Below are 13,697 nucleotides of genomic sequence, written 5' to 3'. Positions count from 1 at the left end.
ATGTTTAATTTTGCTTTATTGCTGTTTTAACTTCCTGAAATTTTCTCTGTATCTTTTCCTTTCTCTATGAACTATTATGTGAGCTCTATTAAGTGGAGGCACATTTTTGTTGTTATTTTAGTTTTTTACTACAATATTCCCAGTGCCTAGAATAGTACTTGAACATAGGAAAAAAAATAAACATTTTTTGAATGAAATAATGAGGATTTTCATGTGGTTAGTGATCAAAGCCTGAGGTAGCTGAGTCTCCTTTTTCTCTTTTAAAATTTCTCTTTCTTTATGTGATAGCTGGTTCCAAAGTCATTACACTGGTATGAGAAGGCATTAGTTTTGCATCTCACTGAAGCTGCAGATTCCAAAATTCAGATTTTAGATTGAGAAGACCAAAGATACTTGGGTCTGTAGTGTTGGCAAAAGCAGTGATCCATTGGTCCAATAAAAAATATTAACTTCCTGAATGGCAAAACATGATTAATAATAGAGCTGTCATGTACTTTATGAGCACCAAGCCAATATTTGGGTATTTATTGTCCTTTTGCCTAAAAAAATCTTAATAGTCCTGTGGACTCACTTAACTCTTTAATAGTGTCCATTTAGAATTTTATCACCTGTTCTCAACAACATGATTTTTTTTTTCAGCTGGCAATACTATTCTTTATTTTCTTTTTGAGGGAGAAGCATGCTTTACAGCACCTGTAAACAAGTCAGTGAAGTTTACTGTTTTGAGTTTCTCCATAAATATATATTATTATTTTTTTGGAATGTTAGAATACCACAACACCAACTGCATTGCATAACAGCTACTGAAGGCAACACAGGTTACAACAAGGATAAAATTTTATGGCTAAAAATATTCATAGCAGCAATTTTAAAAGATGATTTTATTAAAGCAAGTCATTGCACTTGGTCATTTTGTTGCTAGAGCAAAACAAGGCCATTAAATTTTAACACTTCTTATTTCTGAATTGAACTGATTGTCTCATTCTGTTCATACCTTTCAAGTTTAAATGCAAGCATAAAATGTTTACCAACACATGTAGAGAGCATTTGGGTTTATTTTTTTTCTGTGATCACAGTAAGAAGCATAAAAAGAGAATCCTCTGTTACACCAGGCCCATTCTCTCTTCCTATCTTCAGACTTGGATTTTGTAAAGAGGTAACAGCTTTATAGTATGAGCAAAGCTTGGTGGTCGCACACACACACACACAATACTTCTCATATTGAAATATAATTAGGGGGCTTCCCTGGTGGCGCAGTGGTTGAGAGTCCGCCTGCCGATGCAGGGGATACGGGTTCATGCCCCGGTCCGGGAAGATCCTACATGCCATGGAGCAGCTAGGCCCGTGAGCCATGGACGCTGAGCCTGCGCGCCCGGAGCCTGTTGCTCCGTAACGGGAGAGAACACAACAGTGAGAGGCCCGTGCACCGCAAAAAAAAAAAAAAAAAAAAAGATTTACACCCAATTAAAAGCTATATAATTACAAAGCATTTTATGATATGAACTTTATAAACAGGAATTAATAAAATTCCTATATCAAGAGCAAATTCTGGTAAATTGCTAGATTAAAGTAATCGTTTTTCCCTTTGATTTTTGGTTTTCTTTTCTTTACTATTTGGTCAAGGGCAATAAAATAGAGACACAGTACTTGAATTACTTTTCAATTCTGACTGAGGAGTATACAAGCAAACACTTTAAATGTCTCTCAGTACTCATGACCATATTGATTTTATGCAATGGTGAGAAAATGACCAACAAAAACTTTAAGAACAGCCTGAAATCTGCTGGTAACTTCCCCTACCCCATTATTAGGGTGGGGAGGGAGCACTTAATCAGATCTTCCAGTCATAAAGCTGGAGGGTGATTTCCAGGGTATATTGTTTTTATTTCTACCTGAAGACTTTCATATTAAAAGAAAATAAGACCTAATTTATTTAAGAAGAAGGAAATCATTCATTTGACAAGTCATTTAAAAACACTAGAACAGGAATAAACAATTTTGTTCAGCAGTGACCTCATCAGAAGAGCCCAAGGACTTTAAGAAGTTAGAATGTACATACTTAGTGCACAGATTTCCCCAAAAGCACTAATTTAAGTTGTGAATTTAACATTAAGTAATTATGTATTGGAGTTTCTATTATTTTCTATTTCACTTTTATTTGAAACAACATGACAAAATTTCATTAACACAAGATTTCAGTATTATAAAACTAAAACTTAAAGGAAAAATATTGGTTTGGGGGTTTAAAGAACACAAAATAGAAGCATGATAGATGGTACTCAAAATCTGAAAGTCATTTGCTATAATAAAGCTTAAAATCTAATGTTTTTGAAAAAAAAGATCAAATTTTCTACTTTCAATATAAACCCACATATTTTGAGACATATTATCCGTAGATAACATTTTTAAAAGTTCAAGTGTTCATAAGTGACCGTGAAGAAACTGCTATTCACCCACTTTGTGAAAATGCATTTTGAATATGGCCAACTATTTGGTTTTAAATAAGCTGTGATATTACGTTTTATGACATACTAAACACTCTTTATAAAGCTGATTACCTAAATGACAGCCCCAAATATCTCCACCAGTTAGTTTAGTCTAGTAGGTAAATTACACAATGTAAAACCTGAGTATTTACATAATGATAACTTGTCAAAGTATGAAACTGCACACTAAAGTTCTGAAAGTTCTGGAGTTCTGTTTTTCTAACATTACCATTATTAAAAATCAAATGGAGGGGCATGAAGAATTAAATCACAAGATTATGAAATGAGTAATATTTGAGCCTGTAAAATAAGCAGGAAAGTATGGCAATAAGGCTGGTGTTTGCATATTATATGTGCTGTAGTTTCTAGGCACAACAAGTTAAGGGTTAAATTGACATTTTCAATTCCTTAGACCTGATGAATTTAAAATATAGCTCATATTTTCCCCAATATATTTAACAATCCCATACTTTTTAACTAAATTCCTTTATGAATCCTATAGTGCAAGCAATAAAAAAAAATACTCCAAAAGTTGAAGAAATTATTTTGATTAGTTCATTATAGTTATTACTATATGCACGGGTGAGTAACCTGGTTTGAAGCTAGGAAACTCCTATTTCATCACCCAGAGTATCACAAACTGCAAACAAACAGGCAAAACAGTGTAATCCTGGGTAAGAAGCTAAACATAAAAAATATATATATATACAAAGTTTATATCCCTTATGTTTTATGGGAAAAGTAGTGATTATAGTTACTATAAAGCTAAACTGTCCATCTCAAATGGTATATTTTACAGATTATTCATAAAGATATCATCATATTTATAGCATATATCTCTTTAAAAATAATACTAAAAGTTTCAATTAAAAAAACTATTGTGAATTTTTTTTCCATTTTATACAGATTCAGTAGTATTTTCAAGCAAACTAAACAAAAGAGTTCGCAATCCCAGCACATAAGAAATAAGGCCTCTTTTTTTTCATATTGGCAAAACAAAATATATAAAATAAATTCACCCTCCCCCTACATTTTTCTATAGATATAATAGTTCATATATGTATATTTCTTTATCACGACATCAGCATTTGTTATTTTTAAGTAACAAGTCAGTTGAAGTTCATAGTGTTGCTTCTGAATCCCTGGAACACTGAGAACACTGGGTACATGTCACTTCAAGAAGACATGATTGTTTTTTTCAGCTTCTCTATTTCCACTTCTAGATTACTTCTCGTTGCTTTCTCTTCCAAATCTTTTCGTAGTTTTTCCAGTTCTTTCCCATGATCCTTTTTTAGTGCTTCCACAACACACAGCAATTCAACAATCTGAGCTTTAAGTTCATCCAAGGAATTTTCTGTTTCTAGCTCAGCTTTGATTTCTAATGGAGTTAGAAAAGCAGCTGTATTTGGTTTAGAAGCACTTGAAGGTGTTGAAAGGTAAACAGACGGCTTTGGAAAGTAGCATGAATCCTTCTTAAATTCAGATGGCTTTAGGTTGGAACTATCATCTTCCTTTGGTAACTTCAGGATTTTTTCTGGGCTTTGAGTTGGAGAATGTCCACCATTGAAGTGGCCGGGCAATCTTCTTCCAGGCATCTTTGGTCTATTTGCAGTGAGATGTAGCAAGTTTTCTGAGGAAGCTATGTCATCATAATTTACAAGATCTGTTTCTTTAGAGCTTCTAACTGTAAATGTATCTAGGTCTACTGATTTTGGTCTGAGTGGTAACTGTTCAGAATCTAGCTTTGGTTTTGATACTGGCTCAGTTTCAAATTTTGATAAAATGGTAGAAACGTCTCCATTAATCTTGGCTACAGGAGGTGGAGGAACCGGTTTTTCAGGTCGCTTTGGGTACACTGTTCCAGGAGATCGCAGTAAATTATTGGTTTTGGTGGGTGGAGTAGTCTTCTTGGGTGGGACTTGTGGAGCAGCTGGTTTAGAAGGCTTCTGTTCCAGCACTGACTTTTCATCTTTTTCTTCAGGCTTTGTAGGAAAATACTTCTTCTCTGCACCTGTCAGCTCAGGCTCTGGAGCTGGACCCTTCGCAGGTAGTGGTGGTTTCTTTGGTTTAGGAAAGTCCTTATCCAGTTCATTTATCTGAACAGTAAAATTGTCTGGAAATACTCCTTCTTTACCATTAAGTTCACCCTTCCACCAGCTAGCTTCTCCAGTCTCCTTACTTATCAACTGTATTATCTCCCCTTCTTTAAAAGTAAGTTCATTTTCATTAGTACCTGCATAGGCAAACAACGTTCTACAATATTCTTTAGCTTTAATTTTACTTTCAGTGTCTGTTTTTGTTATCTCCAAACTCTGAGTTTTGGATCCTAGTGACTGTGTGTTTAAGGGCTTCTCTGGTTTTTTCTCTTCTGTTTCACTACTGGATGTTCTTGTCCTAAGTTTCACAGAGCCTTCTTTAAATATATCTCCAAATTCAATTCCTCGGATTTTCTTTGGCTGGGTAACTGATCCAGGTGCAGTATCGTTCCCATTTCCCGGAGAAGGTAAAGGTGAGGTAGACCCAGCCAAAACAGTTTCTGAATCATCCTGGGCTTCATGAGCTTCACCATCATCTGTTACTCTAATTCTTTCACAAAATTTGAGGGAAACAGTCCCAACTTGTTGTTCAGGGTTTCACTCCACCAGCTTTCTTCTACCTCTTTGCTAATATCAATAGTATCTCCCACTTTCAGCTCCAGTTCATCCTCTTTTTATGGAATGTATTCAAAGAGAGCTTTACACTGACGCTTCTTGGTCTTCTTCTTAATGCTTTTGGTTTGTGGATGTGGCTGAATTCCTCCGGCTAGAAGTCCATAGGTGCTTATTCGTTGTACAAGACTTGCTACATTCCCTTGCCTTTCCCGTTTGATGGGCAAATTGTCAACCTTGGATTCTGTCTCTCTCTTAATTTCCTTAACAAAATTATCAGGAAACATTCCTCTTCTCCCATTTAGTTCTCCTTCTAGCCATCCTTCCTCCTGTCGTTTTCTCACGTTTCTGATGATTTCCCCAACTCGAATAGTTAACTCATCATCATGTACAGCATCATAGTCACACTCCACAATATAGTCAACCATGCTTGGGACTCCCGCGGGGAGCAGCCCGGCGCCCACCGATCCTCCTCCAGCTGCTCGAGAGGCCGCTCCGGTGGCAGGAGGCGGGCCCTCCACTCGGCTCTAGCCCGGCTGAGCTCAGGCGGGGCAAGAAGGTGCCTCCATCCGCCCGCGGCGTTCCCCGGCCAGTCCCGTCCGTGCCTCCCGTGAGGAACAGGCGGCGGCCGCTCCTCACTCGCGGCGGCTGGAGTGCCCCAGCAACATGATTTTTTTCACAGTTTATTCTTTTGACCTTAAATTTGTTTCTAGCTATTGTTTGCTTGCTTGCTTGCTTTCTGTCTATGGTCAAATCCATACTGCCAAAATACTGTGGTTACAAATTTACATTTAGATTTCTGGTCACAAAGCTTTGTCCCACATTATAATAGAATTTTCTATTATGAAACCAAGGTATTTAACATTTCTTGCAAGAAGAGATGAAACTGAGTAGGACCCTGTGGGGCTCCTGGGCACAGAAGGCTTTCTGTCCCCCTCCAGCCTCAATGACCTTCCCTGAGTTCCAAAGGGCAGATCCAAACAGTTGATAATCCAAGAAAGGAAGGGATGCAAAGACAAAAGATGGGCAGCCAAGAAACAATAGTGAAGGCTTGGGGCGGGGTTCTGGTGCTGCCTCAAGGGATACACATAGCAATATCCTCAAGCCCTTTAGATGTCAGCATTCTTCACGCTGGAGAAGACCACCTGAGGCCAGACTAAATGAACCAGAAAAGCTCATCAAGAAGATTACCTGAGATGAGATTAAAAGAATGCAGGCCCTGCACATACCCTAATCTAATCAGCAATCTTGAACCGTTGCCATAAAACTCCTCACCAAACTCCCCTAGGTTGGGACACACAGTTTTCAAGGGCAGGAGCCCACTGTGTCCCCCTTTGCCTGGCAAAGCAATAAAGCCATTCTTTTCTACTTCACCCAAAACTCTGTCTCCAAGATTCCATTCATCACCCATGTACAGAGGCTGAGCTTTCGGCATCAGGGAAGGAGTGTTAATCAATCTTCCTAGAAGAGTTCTAAATTTATGTGTGAGTGTGTGTATGTGTGCTGTGTGTGTGTGCCTGTATGTGTGTTCATAGAGACTTGTACTTATTCACTGAAAGGGCTCAAATTTTTTGGAACAGAAACTAGAGGTACACGCCTCACTGCCCACCCAAACCCAATTTATTAAATTCCTTACCTATTCAAAAAATCAATATTTATCTTTTTCTAGATTCAGTTAAACTCAATGTTTACTTTATGATCTATAATTTTAAGTATGTGGTTAGATTGATTTGCTTTAAAGAACACTATTACAAAACTTTGACTTCAAAAATGTGTTCTTTTCTAAATATTTTAATATCTACATTGAAAAAAATGCAATTCTTAATTTAAACCTATAATTTCCTAACTTTAATTTGTCACATGTAACCTTCTTCCCTGGGTCATTCAATCCTGCTTATTTTCATTTGCAAAATGTACTATTTCTGGTTTTTGTATTATGATCTTTATATTAAAGCTACCTCTTTTAAAATATTATCTAAGATGAAGTTTAATCCAATGCTTTATTGATGAGTCCCAAGAGAAAGGTTCTTTCAAAATCTACCCAGATTAGAAAAAGCTATTGGTTATGTACCAGTGGCATTATCTCAATAGCATCACTGATCTTTATGGAGCAAAAGAAGCCATTTCTTTCATTGTTAAATCTTAGTGCTGGGTTTCAGAACTATCAAAACCAAAAGGCAATGCCTCAGTCATTTACATTCCTAGTCACTAATATAAAAGTGAGAAGGCCATTACTAGCTGTTTTTATCACACTGAATTTACTTTTCTTTCTGAAGAGAAAAATGAAAGAGCATATTAATTCTCTTCATACTCTTGGCTTTTTCTTCCTGCTGATAATTAGAGTGCTTAGAAAATAAGATAGCCACAGATTCTTGTCAGGCAAATAGAAGGCTTTCAAAATGATTGCATCTATCTTTCTTCCAACTGCAAGACGCAGAGAAGTCCTCATTCAATTATCATGCATTTACCTGAGGAAAATTCAAAAAGAGCTTAATGCTAATTTTCTTGTCAAGCATTTTCAAAATCTCATTTAAAAAAAAAATTAAGGTAAATCTTTCGGAATTACAAGATTGTTGTTTCTTTTCTGGGCAACTTTTATAAGCTGATCACTAGAAACAAAGGATCATTTATGAATTGAGGAGCTAATAGAGAGAATGTATACAAGAATATTTGCATATTTTACTTATACTTGAGGAAAAATTGTCCCCCTAATATATTTGGCTCCATCCTCAATTTTTAGGTATAGACTGAGTTTAAGAAGACTAAATGTTTCTGATTCCCATTAAAAGAGAGAATAGAAGTATGAATGGAAATGTTTTTTTTTTTTTAATTTTGGAAAACAAAAGCATGGATTTATTTTTTAGAATTTTTAATGTTTCAGTTTATTAACATCTGCTTTTATTATTTTTTAAATTAATTTTTATTGGAGTATAGTTGATTTACAATGTTGTGTTAGTTTCTGCTGTACAGCAAAGTGAATCAGCTATACGTTTACATATATCCACTCTTTTTTGGAATTCCTTCCCATTTAGGTCACCACAGAGCACTGAGTAGAGTTCCCTGTGCTATACAGTTGGTTCTCATTAGTTACCCATTATAAATGTAGTAGTGTACACATGTCAATCCCAATCTCCCAATTCATCCCACCCTCCTCCAACCTTTGATGTCCATATGTTTGTTCTCTACAGCTGTCTCTCTATTTCTACATTGCAAATAGGTTCATCTGTATCATTTTTTGAGATTCCACATATAAGCTATATTATACAATATTCATTTTTCTCGTTCTGACTTACTTCATTCTGTATGACAGTCTCTAGGTCCATGCACGTCTCTGCAAATGGCACAACTTTATTCCTTTATATGGCTGAGTAATATTCCACTATATATATTTACCACATCTTTATCCTTTCATCTGTGAGTAGACATTTATTATGTTTCCATGTCCTGGCTGTTGTAAATAGGGCCACAATGAATGTTGGGGTTCATGTGTCTTTTTGAATTATAGTTCTCTCTGGGTATATGCCCAGTAGTGGGATTGCTGGGTCATAGGGTAGTTCTATTTTTAGCTTTATAAGGAACCTCCATACTGTTCCCCATAGTAGCTATATCAATTTACGTTCCCACCAACCCCCATAGTAGCTATATCAATTTACGTTCCCACCAACAGTGCAAGAGGGTCCCTGTTTCTTCACACTCTCTCCAACATTTATTGTTTGTAGATATTTTTATGATTGCCATACTGACCAGTGTGATGTGATACTTCATTGTACTTTTCATTTGCATTTGTCTAATAATTTGTGATATTGAACACCTTTTCATGTGTTTCTTGACCATCTGGATGACTTCTTTGGGAAAATGTCTATTTAGCTCCTCAACCCATTTTTTGATTGGGTTGTTTGTATTTTTTTTTTCTTTTGCGGTACTCGGGCCTCTCACCACTGTGGTCTCTCCTGCTGCAGAGCACATGTTCCAGATGCACAGGCTCAGCGGCTACGGCTCACAGGCCCAGTCGCTCTGTGGCACGTGGGATCCTCCCAGACTGGGGCACGAAGCCACGTCCCCTGCATTGGCAGGTGGACTCTCAACCACTACGCCACCAGGGAAGCCCTGTTTGTATTTTTTATATTGAGCTGCATGAGCTGTTTGTGTATTTTGGAGATTAATCCCTTGTCAGCTGTTTCACTGGCAAATATTTTCGTGCATTCTGAAGGTTGTCTTTTCATCTTCTGTATGGTTTCATTTTCTCTGTAAAAGCATTTTAGTTTAATTAGGTCCCAATTGTTTATTTTTGGTTTTATTTCCATTACTCTAGGAGGTGGGTCATAAAAGATCTTGCTGTGATTTATATCAAAGAATGTTCTGCTTACATTTTCCTCTGAGAGTTTTATAATGTCTGGACTTACATTTAGTTCTTAAATCCATTTTGAGTTTAGTTTTTGTGTGTAACGTGAGGGAGTGTTGTAATTTCATTCTTTTACATGGAGCTCTCCAGTTTTCCTAGCACCACTTATTTAAGAGAATGTCTTTCTCCATTATATGTTCTTGCCTCCTTTGTCATAGATTAGGTGACCATAGGTGCATGGGTTTATCTCTGGGCTTTTTATCCTGTTCCATTTTGATCTATGTTTCTGTTTTTGTACAAGTACCATACTGTCTTGATTAATGTAGCTTTGTAGTGTGGTCTGAATTCAGGGAGCCTGACACCTCCAACTCCGTTTTTCTGTCTCAAGATGGCTTTGGCTATTCAGGGTCTTTTGTGTTTCCATACAAATTGTAAAATTCTTTGTTCAAATTCTATAAAAATGGCATTGGTAATTTGATAAGAATTTCACTGAACCTGTAGATTGCTTTGTGTAGTATAGTCATTTTCACAATATTGATTATTGCCATCCAAGAACATTGTATATCTCTCCATCTGTTTGTATCATCTTTGAATCCTTTCATCAGAATTTTATAGTTTTCTTCATATAGGTTTTTACCTCCTTAGGTAGGTTTATTCCTGAGTATTTTATTCTTCTTGCTGTGATGGTAAATGGTATTGTTTCTTTAATTTCACTTTCTGATTTTTCATTGTTAGTGTATAGGAATGAAAAAGATTTCTGTGCATTAATTTTGTATGTTGCAACTTCACCAAATTCATTAATTAGTTCTAGTAGTTTTCTGGTAACATCTTTTGGATTGTATCATGTCATCTGCCAAGAGTGACAGTTTTACTTCTTTTCCAATTTGGATTCCTTTTATTTCTTTTACTTCTCTGATTGCTGTGGCTAGGACTTCCAAAACTATGTTGAATATAAATGGTCAGAGTGGCAATCATTGTCCTTTTCCTGAGCATAGAGGAAATGCTTTCAGTTTTTCACCATTGAGAATGATGTTTGCTGTGAGTTTGTCATATATAGCCATTATTACTTTGAGGTAGGTTCCCTCTATTCCCACTTTCTGGAGAGTTTTTTTTTTTTTTAATAAATGGGTGTGGAATGTTGTGAAAAGTTTTCTTCTGCATCTATTAAGATGATCATATGGTTTTTATTCTTCAATTTGTTAATATGGTGTACCACACTGATTGATCTGTATATATTGAAGAGTCATTGCATCCCTGGGATAAATCTCTCTTGATCATGGTGTAAGAACCTTTTAATGTGTTGATGGATTTGTTTAGCTAGTAATTTGTTGAGAAAGTTTTTTTCTATGTTCATCAGTGATGTTAACCTCTAATTTTCATTTTTAGTGATATTTTTGTCTGGCTTTGGTATCAAGGTAATGGTGTATTCATTCAATGAATTTGGGAGTGTTCCTCCCTCTGAAATTTTTTGGAAGAGCTTGAGAAGTATACATGTTAGCTTTTCTCTAAAACTTTGATAGAATTCACCTGTGAAGCCACCTTGTCCTGGACATTTGCTTGTTGGAAGTTTTTAATTGCAGTTTCAATTTTGTTAATTGTGATTGGTCTGTTCATATTTTCTATTTCTTCCTGGTTCAGTCTTGGAAGATTGTACCTTTCTAAGAAATTGTCCATTTCTTCCAGGTCGTCCATTTTGTTGCCATAGAGTTTCTTCTAGTAGTCTCATGATCATTTGTATTACTGCAGTGTCTGTCATATCTCCTTTTTCATTTCTAATTTTATGGATTTGAGTCCTCTCCCTTTTTTTCTTGATGAGTCTGGCTAAAGGTTTATCACTTCGGTTTATCTTTTCAAAGTACCAGCTATTAGATTCATTGATTTTTTTCTATTGTTTTCTTTGTTTCTATTTCATTTATTTCTGCTCTGATTTTTTATGATTTCTTTTCTTCTACTAATTTTGTGTTTTGTTTGTTCTTCTTTCTCTAGTTGCTTTAGGTGTAAGGTTAGGTTGTTTATTTGAGATTTTTCTTTTTTCTTGAGGTAGGATTGTATTGCTATAAACTTCCCTCTTAGTACTGCTTTTGCTGAATCACATAGGTTTTAGGTCTTCATGTGTTCATTATCATTTGTTTCTTAGTATTTTTTGATTTACTCTTTGAATTCTTCAGTGGTTATTTAGCAACACATTGTTTAGCCTCCATGTGCTTGTGCCTTTCACTGATTTTTCCTGTCATTGATTTCTAATCTTATAGTGTTGTGGTCAGAAAAGGTGCATGGTATGATTTTAATTTTCTTAAATTAACTGAGGCTTGATTTGTGACTGAAGATGTGATCTATCCTTGAGAATGTTCTATGTGCACTTGAGGAGAAAGTGTATTCTGTTGCTTTTGGATGGAATGTCCTGTAAATATCAATTAAGTGTATCTGGTCTAATGTGTCATTTAAGGCCTATGTTTCTGTATTAAATTTTTGTCTGGATGATCTGTCCATTGGTTTGAGGTGGGTGTTAAAGTTCTCCACTATTATTGTGTTACTGTTTATTTCCCCATTTATGACCATTAGCATGTGTCTGATATATTGAGGTGATCCTAAGTTGGGTGCATAAATATTTACAATTGTTATATATTCTTCTTGAATTGATCTCTTCATCATTATGTGGTGTCCTTCCTTGTATCTTGTAATAGCCTTTATTTTAAAGTTTATTTTGTCTGTTATGAGTATCACTACTCCAGCTTTCTTTTGATTTCCATTTACATGGAATACCTTTTTCCATCCCCTCACGTTCAGTCTGTATGTGTCCCTAGGTCTGAAGTGTAGGTTCAGACCCTAGAAACCTAGTCCCTAGGTTCTCTTGTAGACAGCATATATAGAGGTCTTACTTTTGTATCCATTCATCCAGTCTCTGTCTTCAGGTTGTAGCATTTAACCCATCTATATTTAAGGTAATTATCGCTATGTATGTTCCTATTACCATTTTCTTAATTGTTTTGGATTTGTTTTTGTAGGTCTTTTTCTTCCTTGTGTTTCCTGCTTAGAGAAATTTCTTTAACATTTGTTGTAAAGTTGGTTTCATGGTGCTGAATTCTCTTAGCTTTTGCTTGTCTGTAAAGCATTTGATTTCTCCATCAAATCTGAATGATGTCCTTACTGCTTAAACTAATCTTGGTTGTAGGTTTTTCCCTTTCATCACTATAGATATATCATGCCACTCCCTTCTAGCCTGCAGAGTTTCTGCTGAAAAATCTGCTGATACTCTTATGGGGTTCCCTAGTATGTTATTTGTTGCGTTTCTCTTGCTGCTTTTAATATTTTTCTTTGTATTTAATTTTTGTTATTTTCATTAATATGTCTTGGAGTGTTTCTCCTCGGGTTTATCCTGTATGGGACTCTGTCCTTCCTGGACTTGGGTGACTATTTCCTTTCCCGTGTTAGGGATGTTTTCAACTATAACCTCTTCAAATATTTTCTTAGACCCTTTCTCTTTCTTTTCTCCTTCTGAGACCCCTATAATTCGAATGTTGGTGTGTTTGTCTCAGATGTCTATGAGACTCTCCTCAATTCTTTTCATTATTTTTCCTTTATTTTGTTCCATGGCAATTTTTTCAACCATTCTTTCTTCCAGCTCATTTATACATTCTTCTGTCTCAGTTATTCTGCTATTGATTCCTTCTAGTGTACTTTTCATTTCAGTTGTTGTGTTTTTCATCACTGTTTGTTTGTTCTTTATTTCTTCCCGGTCCTTGTGAATCATTTCTTCTATCTGCTCGATCCATGCTTCCATTTTATTTCTAAGATCTTGGATTATCTTTACTATCATTACTCTGAAATCTTTTTTCAGGTACTTGCCTCTTTCCTCTTCATTTATTTGATCTTGTGAGTTTTTACCTTGCTCCTTAGTCTGCAACTTATTTTTCTGTTGTCTCATTTTGTCTAACTTATTGTGGTTTTGGTCTCTTTTCTGCAGGCTTCAGGGTCATTGTTCCTCTTGCTTCTGGTGTCTTCTACCTGGTGGGTTTGGTTGTCCCAGTGGCTTGTGTAGACTTCCTCGTGGGAGGGATTGGTGTCTGCACTCTGGTGGGTGGAGTTGTCTTTTCCCTCTGATAAGCAGGGCTGTGTCAGGTCACGTGTTTTTGGTTGTCTGTGAGCTTAGTACTACCTTAGGCAGCCTGTCTGCTGATGTGTGGTGCTGTTTTCCTGTCTTGATGGTTGTTTGGCCTAAGG

The 13,697-nt window shown here is 36.2% G+C and overlaps 1 protein-coding gene across 1 annotated transcript; it reads right to left on the bottom strand.

Annotated features, from left to right (window-relative positions):
* Positions 1-3,661: 3,661 nt before the first annotated feature.
* Positions 3,662-5,562, bottom strand: LOC307062164 (CD2-associated protein-like; the record flags this gene model as incomplete). Its single annotated transcript, XM_079717702.1, is given in 3 exon segments — positions 3,662-5,064; positions 5,067-5,196; positions 5,200-5,562. Coding segments are annotated over 3 exon segments (1,896 nt in total).
* Between the last annotated feature and the right edge of the window lie 8,135 nt (positions 5,563-13,697).

Source organism: Hyperoodon ampullatus, assembly GCF_949752795.1.
Source record: "Hyperoodon ampullatus genome assembly, chromosome: 13".
Lineage (NCBI taxonomy): Eukaryota > Metazoa > Chordata > Mammalia > Artiodactyla > Ziphiidae > Hyperoodon > Hyperoodon ampullatus.
Note: the sequence above shows the minus strand (reverse complement) of the source record. Positions and strands in the feature narration are given on the sequence as shown.